General features: G+C 36.4%; 1 protein-coding gene across 1 annotated transcript; it reads right to left on the reverse strand.

Annotated features, from left to right (window-relative positions):
* On the reverse strand, positions 1-16,684 carry CFLAR (CASP8 and FADD like apoptosis regulator). Its single transcript, XM_082483289.1, has 10 exons — positions 16,544-16,684; positions 13,164-13,595; positions 12,214-12,319; positions 11,169-11,304; positions 10,897-10,994; positions 9,767-9,818; positions 8,969-9,018; positions 7,677-7,755; positions 4,000-4,513; positions 1-3,050 (listed from the first exon to the last, which is right to left on the reverse strand). The coding sequence occupies exons 2-10, from the start codon at positions 13,457-13,459 to the stop codon at positions 2,912-2,914; spliced, it is 1,470 nt and encodes a 489-aa protein (XP_082339415.1). The 5' UTR covers positions 13,460-13,595; positions 16,544-16,684; the 3' UTR covers positions 1-2,911.

Raw genomic sequence — 16,684 nt, forward strand, 5'->3', positions numbered from 1 at the left:
TTAATTTGTGAAAGAAATCACATTTATTAACATCACATAGATATACATAACTAGGAATCACATCTGATTTCTACAACCACAGAAAACCTACTTGTTTCACACCATTTGCTTCATTTACCAGCCACTACGGGAAGTAACTTCTAAGATTCCAAATCTGTCATTTTATAATCCTGCTCTTACCCCATGAAACATAAGCAAGGTAGATTTTCAAAATTACCCTTGTGCTTTATTTTACTGTAAGATAGTCAGTTATTAAATATTCAGGGTTAGAAATTAATGCTATTTTTATCACCTATCACATATGATACAGGCCCTCCTGTTGGTGGAATGCCGTAAGTTCTCTACGTGAGTGTGTGGAATGCATATGAATGCAATTTTAAAACATAAAGTATTTTTAAAGCCAGAAGCAATACGACACTACTTTAAGAAAAGGACCGGTTCAACAGGCCCTTTCTTAGAAAACAGTAAATTGAAAGGAAGACCTGTCCCCTCGACCTGCCCCGCTATGATGCATTTATTTCCACACCCATAACATCATGAAATTAGATTTAGTATTTTTACTTTAACATTCACAGAGTACAAGTTTGCAAAATATTATTTTCTATTTTTCCTCTTATGCCTGTGCCTACATAAAATTACAGTAACACAAATAACACATGTACCCATAGTTTGATGTAAAATTTTGGGTTGCATTTCCCAATTCAAAGCTACTAAAAAGTTTCCATATACTTTTATTAAAGAGGACACTATAGCTTATGAAGTAGAAAGAGAAAAGTCTGGAATGCACAGACTTGCAATACAGGTGAATTATTTTTCTAAATGGTGCAAAAATTTCTTCTCATCACAACCATCTATAACTTCCTAGAGTCAACATGCAAATAAAACTGAATTCAAAATAAAGAAAAAGATACTGAGTGAAGATTTATCACAATGATAAAAAATGTACTTTATATATTATACAAAATGGTACATTAATATAAATAAATATATATTTTCATATTAAGACTATAAAGTAGAACTTATTCAGTGAGTTTCTCCTCTTGTTATACCCTTAAAAATCCTCATTAATCAGCAGTTTAGGAACCTCTTAAGCCAGGAACAGACTGGGTCTATATCACATAACAAGGAAGGACTCCGGAGCACTTTTTAGACTTTGGTATCTACTCCTTGCCAAATAAAAGTGATTTTTACTTTCAATTATAGAAGTTACTTGAAAACTCATTTTCATTTTTATGAAAGAAACTTAAGAAGCTTGTTTTAAAAAAAAAAAGTTAATAAAAATTATGTCAAGCCAACACCTAAGTAGAACATAGGTATCAAGGAATAAAAAGTCACTGTTACCAGAATAAGTTTACTGGCTGAGCCTTCCTAATCATTGTCAATATACAAATGTATACTGCCAGTATACAACATATAGTATCAGTAGGCTAGCTGCCTGTTAGTCTTGGTCTACAATGAAAGGCATTGTTGGTGAAGTTACATATGTGTAAGCACACCTGCTTTTTGCTCAAATCAAATGCAGCTACACTAGCAAAAAATCTTTTTGCAGTACATTTGCTCAAGGAACTAGAATACCCTATATTAGCAAAACCCCCTTTCCTTTCTGCTTGCATGAAACGCATGCTAGAAGGATGTATGTTGTAGCTACAGCAGAAATCAAGCAAGGCATGCCAAGGCCTTGAATTTTTTTCTTGGACAGGGGACTGTGTTAGAAGTATTAAAAGTTTGCAAGTGGCCTGCTTTGGGAGGGAAGAGAATGCCATAAATTCAATGACAACAAATTTTAATACAACTCATCCAGGTTATACTGTTATATAACAAGCAGGTTAACTGAACCTTGTTAGGCATCTGCTCCCCTGGAGAAAATTGTATCTAGGACAATTTTCACTCATGTCTTTTTCAGAAGAACAAAGGCAACTTGAAAAACAAATCAATTAATAAAGACATATCACTTTTCATAAGCAAACAGTCAGTGTGGGGTGTTTAATTTAATCCAGTCTTAAGAGCCAGTGGCTGTAACATCACATTTAGGTTCAATTATGATAAAGTGTACTTTTACAACTATGCGTGGTGCAACAAGTGTGAATCATGTTTCAGCTTCCACAAAACATCTGCCAAAATCCCACATTTTTTTAACTGTGTGGTAGATTACTGTAAAGCCCTGCCACATGTAGACTCATTTTTGCATCAATGGAAAACACAGCCCAAAACATGGCAGACTGTCTTATTTATTAACGTATAACCCTTGTGTGCCGTGGACAGTACTCACATCATGAGGTGCTGGGTGAATCACAACCTCTAATGCAGCAGGCGCATGGAATCCAAATTATTTAAAAGACCATCTCCCTTTCTGTTTTGCCAGTCTGTGGAGGCACGCAAGCCAGAACTTGTTAATGAAGAACTGGCATTGCTGGGTAGGCATTCTTTCCTGACACATTTTCCATTATTAGGTTCTGGGGAAAGTACCCAGTGAATCTCAGTGTTTTGCACTGGCTTGTATTTGTTCTAAACATCAACAGAAGAAACTAGATCAGTGCACTGCTAATAGGTATGCTAAAAAACAACCAATGAAACAAGAGAAACACAAAACACTGGAAAACCCAACAGGTATACAGTGTAGAGTTTTTTCCACCCTGTTTACCTGTTGTACTTGGTTGTAAGATCTGCTGCAGTGCTATATATATATATATAGCTGCCATTCTCATCCAAGCTTTCAGAGCCTTCTGTATTAAAATATAAAATCTAGTGCCTTAACACACCAAAATGCTTCTAAATCCCTGGATTTGGAAGCAATAGGGACTTTAGATATACATGCAATAACAATGCATAAAGTAAAAGTATCTGTGAAACTGTCTGGATCATAGTAAGTGTTTCTTGTTAGCCGCTTCAGACATGTCCTTTCCAACAGCAGTTAAGGGGCAGAAAGAAAAAGTTTCTTCCTCAGTGTGTGCTGCAGCAGAAGAGAGTACTGTTGGCTTGGGTCAGCGGTCTTATTCCATTCATAGACTTTTCTGTTCAGTTCCGTATGGATGTCTAATATAGAGAGTTTCCTGCAGCAACAAAAGCAAAAGCTTTCTATTAGAGAACGAAGCAAGACACCATTTAAGAATCCGCAAGAGAGAAGACAACTTTGGACTCAGCAAGGAGAAAGTTTCAAATTTCAGTCTTTATTGCAGAGGTTACACCTCTAAAACCCAAGGCTGAATATTCATTTTGGAGACAATCTGTTATAGCCCAAACCACCGTCGTGATATTGTTTATGCTGACATGATGATCTGTGATTTCATTACAAGGGTTAAGGGTTTGTAAAAAGGTACTAAATGTTATCCACAACAACTACTTTGAAAAACAGTTGCTAACTCCCCAGTAGATCAATTGTACAAAGAAAACCTTTGTTGGTAAGTTATATATCCAAACATATCTGATTTTTGCTCAGATTCCTTTTGATAATCTCTTTAGATAGACTACAGTTTTCTGGTAGTTTAAATTCTAGACTACAAATTGGCAATCTAGTGGCTCCCCGAGTGGAGGGTTAATTAGATCTAAAGAAAGGACAAAGTTCCCTCTCAACTGCCTTTCCCCCAAACTTAGGCACTGTCTTTCTATATTTGCAAGCAAAGCACTTTTAAATGAAAAAAAGGCAATCCTCAATTTGACAGAAGCCTGGTGTGTGCCTTGTTACCTCAGAGAAGGAAGATTTCCAATCCTGTCTAAATCACTGACATACATTACCCAGGACAGGTTCTTCCTTACTCACTCTGCAAGCCCCTGTGCCATAATACACTTTCATTTTACTGTCCAGAATCAGAAAATTCACTCCTACTTTAGACTACCTTCCTGTGCCATCATTCCAGGATCAGGCATACTTGTCTTTTAATCTATCACACAGTATGAGGACACTTTTCAGGACCAGATGTGATGAAACTTAAGGTTTCTCTTTCTCTAGGACAGTAGGCTGTCATAGGAAAAGGGTTATTTTTTCCTTTTTGTTTTATTTACCTTTTATGAGGATTGCGGAGTAGCTCAGCCAGACAACGCAGATAACATGAGGATGAACTTGGAGATTTTTCTAGTGTAGACACATCCACCTTGCACTGACTCCAAAAGATGTCTGCTACTTGGGGGATAGTGACTTTCCAAGGGACTTTTGCATTAGCAATGATTTTCTCATCATTCCCATCTACTTCCAACAGACTAGTACATTCTTGCTCATTTTCTGGCACAATGTAGCTCTGAATAAAAAAAAGCTTCGGTTTTCCTCGGAGTTCAGGACATGAATCTGCTGTAAAGTATTTCTTTATTTGTTCCAAAGGGAATCCAGAAAAGGTATGGTCTGTACAGAAGATGCTCTGAGGACTCCCACGGCTGACCAATATGCAAATGAAGCTATCACAATTTCTGTGCTTCTGTAACCTTGCAACTTCAAGCAATGTTTGATTCATGGTGTTCATATTTAAATATCTGTAACAATGAACGTCATAGCCTAAGCCTCTGAAGGTCTCTTCCAACAAATCTGAAAAAAGGAAGATGTAATTGAATCACAGCACATCAAGGCTCAATCTCAACTATCTTGAATTGCAGTATTTACAGTATTTTGCTACTGGAAATATTTATTTAAAATATTTACGATTAATATTGTAACAAAATGTTTATTAAAAGATCAGGAGTACTTGATGTTGATCACAGACATTACACACTTATAGTGCTAGATGCATGTTGTCTTTAATATGAGTTATGTACTTCATGACAGCAAAGAAACTATTATTTGACACGTGATCTGTTTCAAATTCCCCAGATACTTGTATGCTTTCATTTAGAGCCGGTATCCTAAGTTCCTAGGACTTAAAATATCAGGCAAGAGAAAACATTAAAAAATGCTTCACACAGAACACTCTTGAAAGGGTAAGGAGTTATCTAGATAGCATGGGATGTCTTTCACCTTTTAACTTGTCAAAATTACTATGAATGGTTATTATACAGAACTGCACAGGAAACACAGAGTCCTTTTCATCAGTCAAAAAAAGGAACCTACTGCAGTCATTTATGCATCCTATTGTATAAAACAGACTTTAAGTGATGAGTTCCAGGTGGAGAATGGACACTGGAGTCTTAACTGTGACAGAATGACATTTTCAGGGGGAAAAAAATCTGAACAACGAACCCTTTTAAATGTGTTAGATATTAAAACTGTAAATAGCCAAAAATCAAGATTTAACTCTACTGTATTTGTGTTAACTTGTGCTGCAGGAAAATGTGCTATGTGCAAAATAACTACTTTGGATGTTTATTAATATGGGAGTGAAACCAGATACATAGTGGTTAAAACCACAGGTGTTTTTTAAGTGTTTGGAGAACCACAAGCTACTACTATGACTCATACCTGTAGCATCGTATCTTTAGTAAAAACCACAGATACATTGCCCATGCACAGTTGCTGATATGACAGGAAATATCAAGTGCCATGTTTACATAAAATGCCTTACAGACACAGGAAGCTAAGACTGTTCTCTTCAGAAGTTTAACAATCCCTAATTAGCAGAGGCTATTTCAGAGGTAACTGGCAGCAAAGCAGTTGTACTACCACACTGTTCTCCTCAAAAAGCCCATAGAGAAAATGGGGAACAGAACTTGTAACTTTCCCCAGCAAAATATAGGGTAGATACAAACTTGATACTATAGTGAGGTGATAAACAGGAATTATAGAGTTTCACTCCAGTTCTGTTGCTTTGACTAAATTTTGTCAAATAATTCAAAAACTTTCCATAAATGTTTTTATTTGGAAATAGAAAGGAAAATCTCCTCTATTTTAGGCAATAAAACATGCTTTCAAAATTCAGTATTAATACCGTTTAGCCGTTATATAGTCGATAAAGCACTTCATCCATTAGAGGGCAGCAGTACATACGAAAAAACGAGTTACAGCAACGAGTGCTTTTCCTGTAATTTACTTATCTCACTAGGATGTACACATACAAAGACACAAAACTTGGTGTCACCGTAGACCATACACACACTCTAAATGTCACAATTAAAAAAATTAAACCAAACAAACTTAGAACTGATACCTTAGTTTTACAATGAATCAGAAATTATACATGGTAAGCTTTGGATACAGCAATTTTACTTTAAGGCAAGATGAAACACAGCATTATGTGCTGCAACCTGAGATCAGAACACATCTCTTTCTTCAACAGTAATCATCTCCCAACAAACCTCCACTGATTTTCGAGCATTTCCACTCTACATAAATAATTAGCCTTTTCTCTCCTTGACTGTTTACAATGTAAAGATAAAAATTTGCTTCTAAATGGAAAAGTCAAGAGCAGCTATTTACAAAACAGCAAGGTGTATTTCGGTTTGAATTTTATCAGCATCTGATGAATTCATATTGTTTACACTGGGCATTTTCAATTGTTGTAATCCTTGATCCTACAGTATCTATTATTGGTTCAGCTTCCTCAGATCAAATTTTGGGATAGCTACAGACTCTAATGCATGCCACAGATACAATTCCTAATATTCTCCTTGCCCTCTTCTCTTTCTTTGGTATTTTCAAACTTCAGAAGTTTTGTTGCACAACAACTCAACAGAGTAGTGAATGTCTTTCTAACTCCTTTAAGCAATGCCTCATGCCCTGCCTCTCCTGAATCTCACTAGCACAGTAACGTATTTCAGTGAAAGTATCATGTTAAAATGCTGATGATGCACTGGTGACATTAAACATCTGAGACATACACGATTTAATTGTTCCTGCATCTAATGCAGACATGCATGAAGACCGCGGCACATTAAGACTTGCTTTGGGTGGTTTTGGGACAACAGCAGCAGAGCCATGATTTGCAGGTGTATCTGACATGCCAGATGCTAAATATGTAACCCATTTTTGTCCTTTCCAGTCAGCAGGCTTCCTCTATCACATTTACACTTTCTGTTCTTGTACAAGTACTGAAATGACCACATGAGCTCATGAAGAGCACGTGTTCCAATATTAGAAAGTGGGGGTTTTTTTGCTTATGCAAGAATCTGATTTTTTGGTTCTACAAAGGCAATCAGGAAAACCCCACATTTTAACCATAGCACTGACTACCTTGAATTCTACATGCAAATTTTTTTTTTTTTTAACTAAACCAAAAAATCCTCTCCCTATAAAGCTATGGTGAAGGTTTCAATTAAACTGTGCAAGACATAACAGAAGCCTAATTGCATTATTAATAAAGGATCACGTGCATTCAGCTATTCAAAATCTGTGGTGTCCGATATGATTACGCTTCAAATCCACAACAGTTTTTGTTTTGTTAACTGGTGGGAAACACTATCTTTACCATCAGTGCCAATAATCTGCTGTATGACTGTAGTTTAACTATTCTGTTGGTCCCCGAACAACCTTTTTCTCCCTCCCAAAATTTTGTTCATCTCCCTTATAAACTCTTTGGTTCAAAGATTCTGTGCCATAAACAAACAAAAACCATTGTTTGCAATGGTTAGGACAGTTGGCTTTAACCTCAGGTTGGGCCTTCTGACTCTCTGCTTTAGAAAACTTACTAGAATTGATAGACTAGCTGACTAGGACAAGATTAACCTAGTCTGTCTGGTAAATGCACATCATATTCTTTATACTAAACTGTAAAATTATCCAAGATTGACAAGATAAGGAACTTCAAATTCCAGAGACTTACCTGTGTCATTGCCAATACAGTCTATTATCAGGCATATTCCTAAAGGTTGACTTTGCATTCTGTACTGATCATCAAACACCTGAGGAATGTGAAGGACAAATACTAAGTTAGTTAGTCACTCTCTCAACCTACCGACTTGATTTTTTCTCAAATCCACCTCAGATATATTCAATTACATTCTGTTGTTTTTTCCATAGAGTAGCTAGCAGAAGTCTATCTACTAGGATGTGGTATGTCTTACCTACACAACAAAAACAAAAAAACATGAGATATGGAGTAATGATTTTTTTCCCCTATTTCTAGTACAGGCTTAATTTTTTTGCATCCTTGTGCAATCTTACTACCATAATGATCCTTAAACATAGACTAAGACTGTACCAGAAATGAGAGAAGCAAGTTTGAGACTGATCTGGACAGATCTTCAAATGTAAAAAAAAAAAAAAACCAAACCAAACCAAACCAAAAAAACCACAAACCAAACCAAAACCAAAAAAGCCAAACCAAACCAAACCCAAAAAAGCCAAACCAAACCAAACCCAAAAAAGCCAAACCTGTATGGGGGTTTTTAAAGACCAGAACTACGACAGCAATGATCCTTCTTATAGTACTTCCAAACTATTTTCCTTAAGTGTAACTGCTATTGAGATGTTAGGAGTGATAAACTTCATAGTAAACGTAGAGAACTTTTGTGTTCTTGTACGCAAGCAGGCACTGCTCATCAGAGCAATATTTATTTCCTTATTTAGTGGAACAACTTCCTTGTTCCTAAATCATCTGTGATGACTCTATCACAATTCCTCTCCCCTTTAAAAAATTACAATCAATTTGCTATAGGTAACTCCCTGGTTCCTGGCCTACAGGACAGTTAGTGAAAATAGCAGTAGTTGATTCTTACCATTAATACTCAAAATATGTCTGTCTTTTACCTGAAGAGCAAGGGACGGGGAGAGAATAAAGCACAAAATTTACTGCATGCAAGAAGCCCTGCCATTTCCAATGCAGATCACAGGAGTTCTGACTACCAACAGAATTTGACTTAGCCTCCACTAATAAATATAAAAGTTCTGTGTGCATGCGTTTTGCACACTTCTGCTTCCATTTTATATTAAAAATGTATTCTGCAAAAGCAGTTCATAGAACCTGTTTATGGCTGAGGAAGATAATGGATGTACACATCCTTCTGTTTGGATTCAATTAAAGGAAATCTCAAAATGAAACACAAAGAAAACTAAGGTAAATACCTGCAGAGGTTTTTGTTATATTTACAGGCATACATATGCACAAGCACATACCTTATGTGACTCTGGTCCTGATTCCTGAATGGACATGTGGACTGGTTCTGCTGCAGTTGAAACACACAGAAGTAATCTCAGTATGTAGGTACCAGTGACATTTCTTTGACACGAAATCAGTTAAAGAGGACTCTATCTAGTTCAGCCAAGTTCTCGCTCATCCGAACCTCTTAGTCTCTATGTATGCTACTGAAGTCAAAAAAAAAACACCAAAATTTTCACCTCTAAAATGTTATTTGGATTGCACTCTACATTTCTTGTGACTAGAATAAACAAAAAATCCTACGCTGAGAGAATTCAGCCAACTACTCTTTTAAAAATCACTATATTTGAGAGGTATTTTGGGTTTCCAGAAGGAACACAACACACATGGTAAGAACCTGGTACTCACTGGACAACTTCCTGGTTGGCCTGGCGGAGAGTCCACCACTGAACTGACACAAAAACTTTCTAGTCAAGACTTAATGGACACAGCTGCACTATGTGGGCCTGCAGAGCTGGCTAGTCAACCTTTCCCATGATTTTATTAATAAACTATTTATTCTGTTAAAAATTTGTGGCAGTGGACACCCAAAACAATTTCAATAAAGTTTTAAGATCTGGCAGCACAAGCAAAGCAAATACAAGAGCATACAATAAGGCAATGCTCAGTTTTCAGAGGTACCAAATACTCTCCACTCCTGCTGATATCAACTGGATTAGCCATAAACACAACTATCAAACAACAGTCCTTTTGATACAATGAAATGCACCATTTGGCCCTTTCAGATTATCAAAGCTCAGATAAAATGCTCTTACCCAGAATAAGACTTTGTCCATTCTGTGGTTTTTCTTTGTTCACATTCTGGATCTAAAGTGAAGAAAAGGTATATTTTCCCTCTCTCCTTCAAGAATTAATAATCATAGGTTCCAAAATATAAGACAATAGTATTTTTGTTCCTCAATAAAAGGATTACATATCTTAGATTCACATCTGTCAGCTAATTAGAATTACAAAATAACAAGTAAAAAACCCCTACCAAAACCACAAACAAAAATCCCAAATCCTTCCTCCTCAGAAAAAAAAAAAGTTTGCCATGAACAGCAAAAAAAAGCTTAAACCCTAAAATAGTAAAACAATCAAAAAGCTCTGAAGATGTGAATTTTGTTTCCTATAGAGCAGCAGGGAGGAAATTCCACTGAATTAGAAAGGAAATTTTGACAATATTATCATAATATAGAAAGACAATGCAAACGCTTTCCCATTAGTAATATGGAAAACAAAGCTGTTGTGGCTTTGTTAGAAAAGACAAATTACATCACTGCTGTCTTGTTATAAGCTTTATACACACACATGTACTGAATACATGACAGAAATAATCTCATCAAATTCATTTAGCAAGGCTAAGCACTTTAATTAAGGTCATACTGTTACAATATCAGAGCTAACCCAAATATAAAGAATACTGCATGCAATCGGATTCGATGACTTGACATACTGACATACCTTTGTTAAAATGAGATTAAAACAAAACACAAAAAAAATCCAAAAAGCTCTCCTTAAAAAGCCATAACCTTCAGCTTCCAAAGTTAAAATGCTACTCTCCCTGCAAAGTCCAGAAGTACAAAGAAGAATAATCTGTTTTGCAAAGAACAGTCAAAGCAAAACTTCTCACCCCTCACAGTAGCAGAACAAACTTTCAAGATACACAATTTATATGCCCAACTAATAAGAAAAAAATTCACAGAAGCTCTTTAAAGGGGATCTTTCTCACTCAGAAGATTTAAATCAGACCCTAAACCCAGCAAATAAAAGGAATAAGAGAAATAAACTAGGTAATATTTTAGTTACTAGCAATCTCCCATTCCTTAGGCTTTGCAAAGATTAATCCCCTTTCAATGTCTGGCAATATTTAGAAGTAAATCTGTCTGATTTATTGCATACTTACCCCTGAATTATAAGGAGGATCAATCAGACTGAGATTAGGGAGAGATGCCTGAAGTGCATTTACATACACTGGCTGAGAATGAACGGAGGACATTAAAGCTGAAAATTTAACAGAAACACACAGAGAAATACACCATGTTGTATCAACTGTTTTAAAAGCCTAAATCTGTGAAGCATGCAAATATTCTGACTTGTAACTCATAATTTTATCTTCAGTAAGAGCACATCTCATCCTTGCGATCAAGAGTTACCAGTGCAAAAATAGCATGTTACCTTCGTGTTTGTACTTCTGAATCTTCCTAATCAGGTCTATCCTGTGAATATTTCGAAAACAATTTTCTATCAAATCCAGTTGATTAGGAGCCACCAAATTTAGTTTCTCCAGGTCAATCACAAGAGCTAGAAAACTCTAGAATAGCAACAGAAAACCAAACTGTCATATCAGTAATTTGTTCTCTATCAGTAAGTAACAAAGCAACCCAGCAAATAAAGTGGGAAGGTCACAAAGGTTGTATATTCAAGAACTAGGGACATTACCTTCTGAAACACTAAGAAAATTATCTGGAAGATATATGAATTCTTGGTATTACCATAGGAGTAATGAAAACTAGGAAGTGATATTCTTAAAAACAAATAAAAGTTTTTGAGGAAACAGTTTTGCATTTCTTTGTTGCTACAAAGCCAGCTACTTGGAATGCCACAAAGCAAGAGGTAAGAAAGGCTTTGGGGAATTTGCAGGGGCTCTCTCCTTTGGTTAGACAAAACCAAAAAACCTCAAAGGAAGAAGACAGAAATCTTCAGTTTTCTATGCACAGTGGTCAAGTTTTCTGAACTATCTCTGATGAATCCCTGCTTTCTCAAAGTACTTAAAATAAATATGCAGAATGCAATTGTTCAGAGAAAGACATTATTAAAATAAAGCTGTTCTTTTCTAAGTGAAGCAGAGCACAAACATTAAAAAGTGACTTTGTAATTCACGATACATTCCATACGATTATTGGTTTGAGATGCTTTGTATATGAACTTTCAGATCAGTAATACTGAAGGGTTTTTTTATGCCTTCTGCCTATGAGGTTCATGCTAACACCATTCACTACAGTGAGTCTTCACTGCTGCCTCCTACTGTTTTTTATGCTTCTTCCCTTAATTAAAAACCAAAAATGAAATAGAAGCCACTACTCCTTCTCCACTTCCCACTTCTGTCTACTCCTGCCTCACTATCCCTTGCAGTACTGCCTCCGCTCCTTTGCTGTCTAGCTAGTTCCATTTTTACTTCAATTTCTCATTGCTCCAGAGAAGACCAGCAGAAAGACATTACCTTATCTTTTGCCATCTTCATACGAGGTGTGTAATCTCTGAGTAGAAAACCAAGAGAATTCACTTCTTCTTTTTCCAGATTCTCATTAAGCTCTACCATTAGTACCCTGAAATAAAGTTGAAACATTTCTAAAGGATTAGCTTTCAGCAAGATCCCACCCCCACCTAATTTCCCCCATTTTCCAGTCTTAATGTACCATTCCCAATTAAACAACAGGGAAAAAAGCCTACCCTGCTCCAAGATCCAAATACAAAATACCTACTCTAGCTCATCAGCACCTGAGTTACTCAGACTGACTGTGTAATAGCCACTGCTAGAAAAACAGAAATCTTCTTAATATTTCAATAGAGATTAAGTAAGAGAATGAGACAACAGAACACATCTTTAACTTTTTTACCTAGTAGTTACAGGGTTAAGTTAACACAGGAAAATTTTCCTTATGAGTACACACATTTTTTTCTCAAGTCTTTAAAAGAAAATAGCTGGAGCTTCTTAACTTAAGCATCTTAAAACTACAGAGCAAAAAGTAGTAAGAAACAGGTCCCCTGAGAAAAGCTATACAACAAAGCTATGTGCCCAACGCAAACTAGAAAAAAAATATCTCTAACTAACAATGTTCCTCTACAGCCTCACTTCTACCTGCTAATCTAGAATTGTACAAACATCACTGGTTTTATTGAGTAACTTACATAAACTCCTTAAAGATAGATTCTTCTAATGCCATGACTTTTAAGAAGCTATTAAGGCTCATTTGGGGGACTAAACTTGACATATTATTTTCACTATAATTCTAGGTATGATGCCCTTTTCTGCTTTTCTTTTATCTTCAAGACATATTTAAAAAAGAAACAAAAAACAAACCCACAAAAAAAACCACCAAACAACCAAAACAACGAGCACATATTCTGAACAAAATAGAGTAGTCTTGAAAGCTGAAATAGATATATTACCTGTAATCAGGGACAAGTCTGAGGCTTCTGGCAAGGTTAGCTTCCACTGTTGCTTTCTCAGTCTTCAAGATCCTCCTTAGCAAGTCAAACCTTTTAACTCTGTACAACAGCTCAGCCAAGCTAAGAAAAGACAATTTCTCCCTCTCATTCAAAGCCACCAAGAGCTCTCTAAGGTCGGCAGTGGCCAAGTCAGGAGCAAGGTCTCGACACAAGAAAACCATCACCTCTTCTTCTTCTTTATCCAATTCTTCTTCAATCTGGTGAATAAGGACAGCTGGCACTTGGCACCTGGTCATCACTTTGTTGCTGTCCCTTTAAAATTGCCAGCCTACTGTTTTTTAAACAGGAAGCCAACATGACATGAAGCCCGCGTCTACTGCAGCGCTTCTCTGGTGTTCATTCTTAACTAGATGCATTTTTACAGAAGCAGTTCTGTGGCAGAGAATTAAAAGGTACTAAATCAGTGATCTGCTGCATAAGTTCACAGTTAACTCTCCTATCTGATGTATGTCACTTACAACTAAAACACCAACAGACCTCATGTTCTCAAGGGGTTCTCCCAGCTGTTCATTACAGAACAAAAAGTACTTGGTAGGTCATACTAATCAGAAAAAAAAATTGAAGTTCTTTTTAAAGTAAAATTACCTTAACACAAGTCTGTAAATTCCATAGGAAGTGAAACAAAACTCATCAGCTTGCTGATGAGTGACATTTCAAGTGTTTCTGAAAATAAGAGTTAGGTTCCACAGCAATTTTAGTCTACAGCTCTGACCTCTTCCCAGCAACTCTCCACCCCTCTGCTCACCACAACCTTTTCTCCCCTAAAAGTCTCAAGGCATTCTTCAGGAAGAGTTTTGGGAGCTAAGAGGCAGTGTAAGCACACATTGTAGACAGAAGAATTTTAAAACCCCCACATATAAACCCCCTGCTATCAGGCATGCACTTTGGCTTACAAGAAGTCAATATAAAGGAAATATTCACAATATAATATGTAATATTTTAAAACATTAACTATCTACAAATTCAGTAATGTGTGGATTTTCTTACTTATTAGCATAATTTAAAGTGATTCCAATCTGAATGAGTTACTGGGGTTTTAAGGATTCCCCACACCCCCCTCTCCATGCTTAAAAAGATAGAACCACACAAAGAAAAAATTCCAACCTTAAGTATGCAAATTGGTTAACTCTAAAGGTATACATAAGCCATAGACAGTCTTGTTCTTCATGCGAAATTCATGTTTCGCCATACTGAAACTGAAATAAAAATTCAAACCTAGAAAAAAACCCACCCTTGTGATTAACAAAATAAATATGGTGCTATGCTGAATTTCTGCTGCCACCAACTATGGAAATTCTATTTGACCTTCTCTGATCCCCACTACCTACATGGAGAAACGTGAAATGAGCAATCTGAAGACAAATCTTAGCCCTTACAAGGAGTTCAGTCACTATACTGTGTAATTTTGTTCAAACCATTCCAAAAAGCAAAATCCAATTTGACTTCAAAGTCTAATACACTGAAAGATTCTAGCACCTGGATAACATTTTTAAAGCATTTTCAGACTTTCATTACACATTCTGGAAGTCACAATCAACAATGTCACATATTGTGTCCATGCATTAAGAGACAAGATAAATTCATCTACAAGTGCTTTTTTTTTTTTATTCCAATGCTATTTAAATGAAAAAAATAACTCTATATATCCACCTGACTTTCATCAGAAAGGGAGTAAGAGTTGGATTTGATTAAACCCATGGATTGGGTTCCACTGCCCACTAAAACAGCATATCAAATTCAAGTTCCTAGGGCAAAGTCTCCTTTATTTACATCTGTCCCAGTGAGCCACATGTTCTATGGAGTCAAAGACTCCAGTGACTTTCTCCTCCAGTGCTGTTGCTCACAGTCCCAATAGCAAGTCACCAGTATTTAAAAAAAAAAAAAAAGCAAAAGCACTGTTAATCTTGCTGATAGCATGTCTGAATCATGAGGGGATTATAACACAAGTAGCTGCTATGACCTCAAGGTCCCACCTTGAGAAGCAAAACAGAAGGGGGAGGTAAGGAAGGGCAGCACAGGCACGCTGTAGAATATCATAAACCAAACACATTAGAAGACCCAAGCATTACTCATCTTAAGTACTCCTGCACTTCCATACCACAGTGTAAACGGGATATAATGTATATGCAACAGTCTTCAAAACAACATGGAGGCCACTTTGGCTCATTTTCAGAGCACAGGGCATTACAGCAGCTGACAGTAACAAGGCTGCCAATGCCCTGCTTAGCCCATCGCAGCCTCCTATACACATTCTACATAGACTGTGCTAAACACCTAGAGAAAACGCTCAATTAAAGTACTCCTGCTAAAGCACACAACCAGAAAAAAAGCAACACCTATCCTCCCTGATATAATTCTGTCCTTCAGAACGCAAAAGGCCCAAACACAGTGTTTTCCCTCATCACATCACACCATTTAGGAACTTTAGAGAATTAAATGTGCTGTTTGCTCTAAGAAGTGCAACAACAATTAATCCTAATGGAAACAGTGCAAGCAGAAAAAAAACTCTCAAACTGAAAAGAAATATCAGTAGAAGCTGCCCCTTTCAAATACCCAGCACGACAGTATTTTTAATATAGCAAACCGAACAGTTTTGTTTACAACAAAACCAAACCAGGTAAACAAAATATTTGTACTTCTGAACCTGTTCTATTTCACACATGGACCTGCAATGCTATCACTTGTACAGTTAGGGTGGAAGGGCCAGGAGGGAAAATTTTCAGGCCTCTGATAAGCAGAGGAACCCCTCATGCACTGGAATGTCTTTTGTACATTTTTCTATCAGAGGAAAAGCACATTTCTTGCTAAGTTCTTATTTTCATTCTAGCATCAAACATTTGTGAGAATTCTACAGAAAGACAAAGACTGTTTTAATGAAATCATGCAGTCAGGAAGGTGGGGGTACAAAACACTATCATATAAAAGCATTTCCCAGGTACATACAGCTGAGACTTTCAAAAGAACTTGAGGAAGTCATATTTATGACTCACTCTAAAAGGAGATAGGAATTTAATAACTTTTGGCCATTTTCAGAAATCTCAGATAAGCTTTTTTAAAAACTAGTCTAGTTGATTTTTATCTAGTATTTTAAAACTAGTTAAAAAAAAGAGGTGTCCATGTGTGCATGTGATAGGGAAGAATTTCCTACAGAGTTAAAATTTCAGACATGTAAAATTACTATTAATGTTATCTTAAGAATAACCTGCCTTTAAAAAACACATATGAATTATATATTTTGGTGAAGTTCCTCTATATAAGATAAATTGCATGCTCATTATAAAAAGAAAGCTGATCAACACTTCCAGTGCCAAAACTCTTACCTGTATGCAAGTCTGTCCACAAGAACATTGGAAGACTGGCATTTGACCATTGCCAATTCACTAATCCAGATCCAGCACACATTGGTTTCCATTCAGTATTTTCCAATGATGGTCCACAGACAAAGTTGATCACATCAGCTT

This window comes from Vanellus vanellus (genome assembly GCF_965231255.1).
Source record: "Vanellus vanellus genome assembly, chromosome: 5".
Classification (NCBI taxonomy): Eukaryota; Metazoa; Chordata; class Aves; order Charadriiformes; family Charadriidae; genus Vanellus; species Vanellus vanellus.

Excerpts from the sequence above, each read along its gene's own strand:
- CFLAR (XM_082483289.1), bottom strand. The coding sequence starts at position 13,459 with ATGACCAGGTGCCAAGTGCCAGCTGTCCTTATTCACCAGATTGAAGAA. Across the intron at positions 11,305-12,213 it reads TGAAGATGGCAAAAGATAAG|AGTTTTCTAGCTCTTGTGAT; the intron begins GTAATGTCTTTC and ends TTGCTATTCTAG. Across the intron at positions 9,019-9,766 it reads TGGACAAAGTCTTATTCTGG|CAGAACCAGTCCACATGTCC; the intron begins GTAAGAGCATTT and ends TTTCAACTGCAG.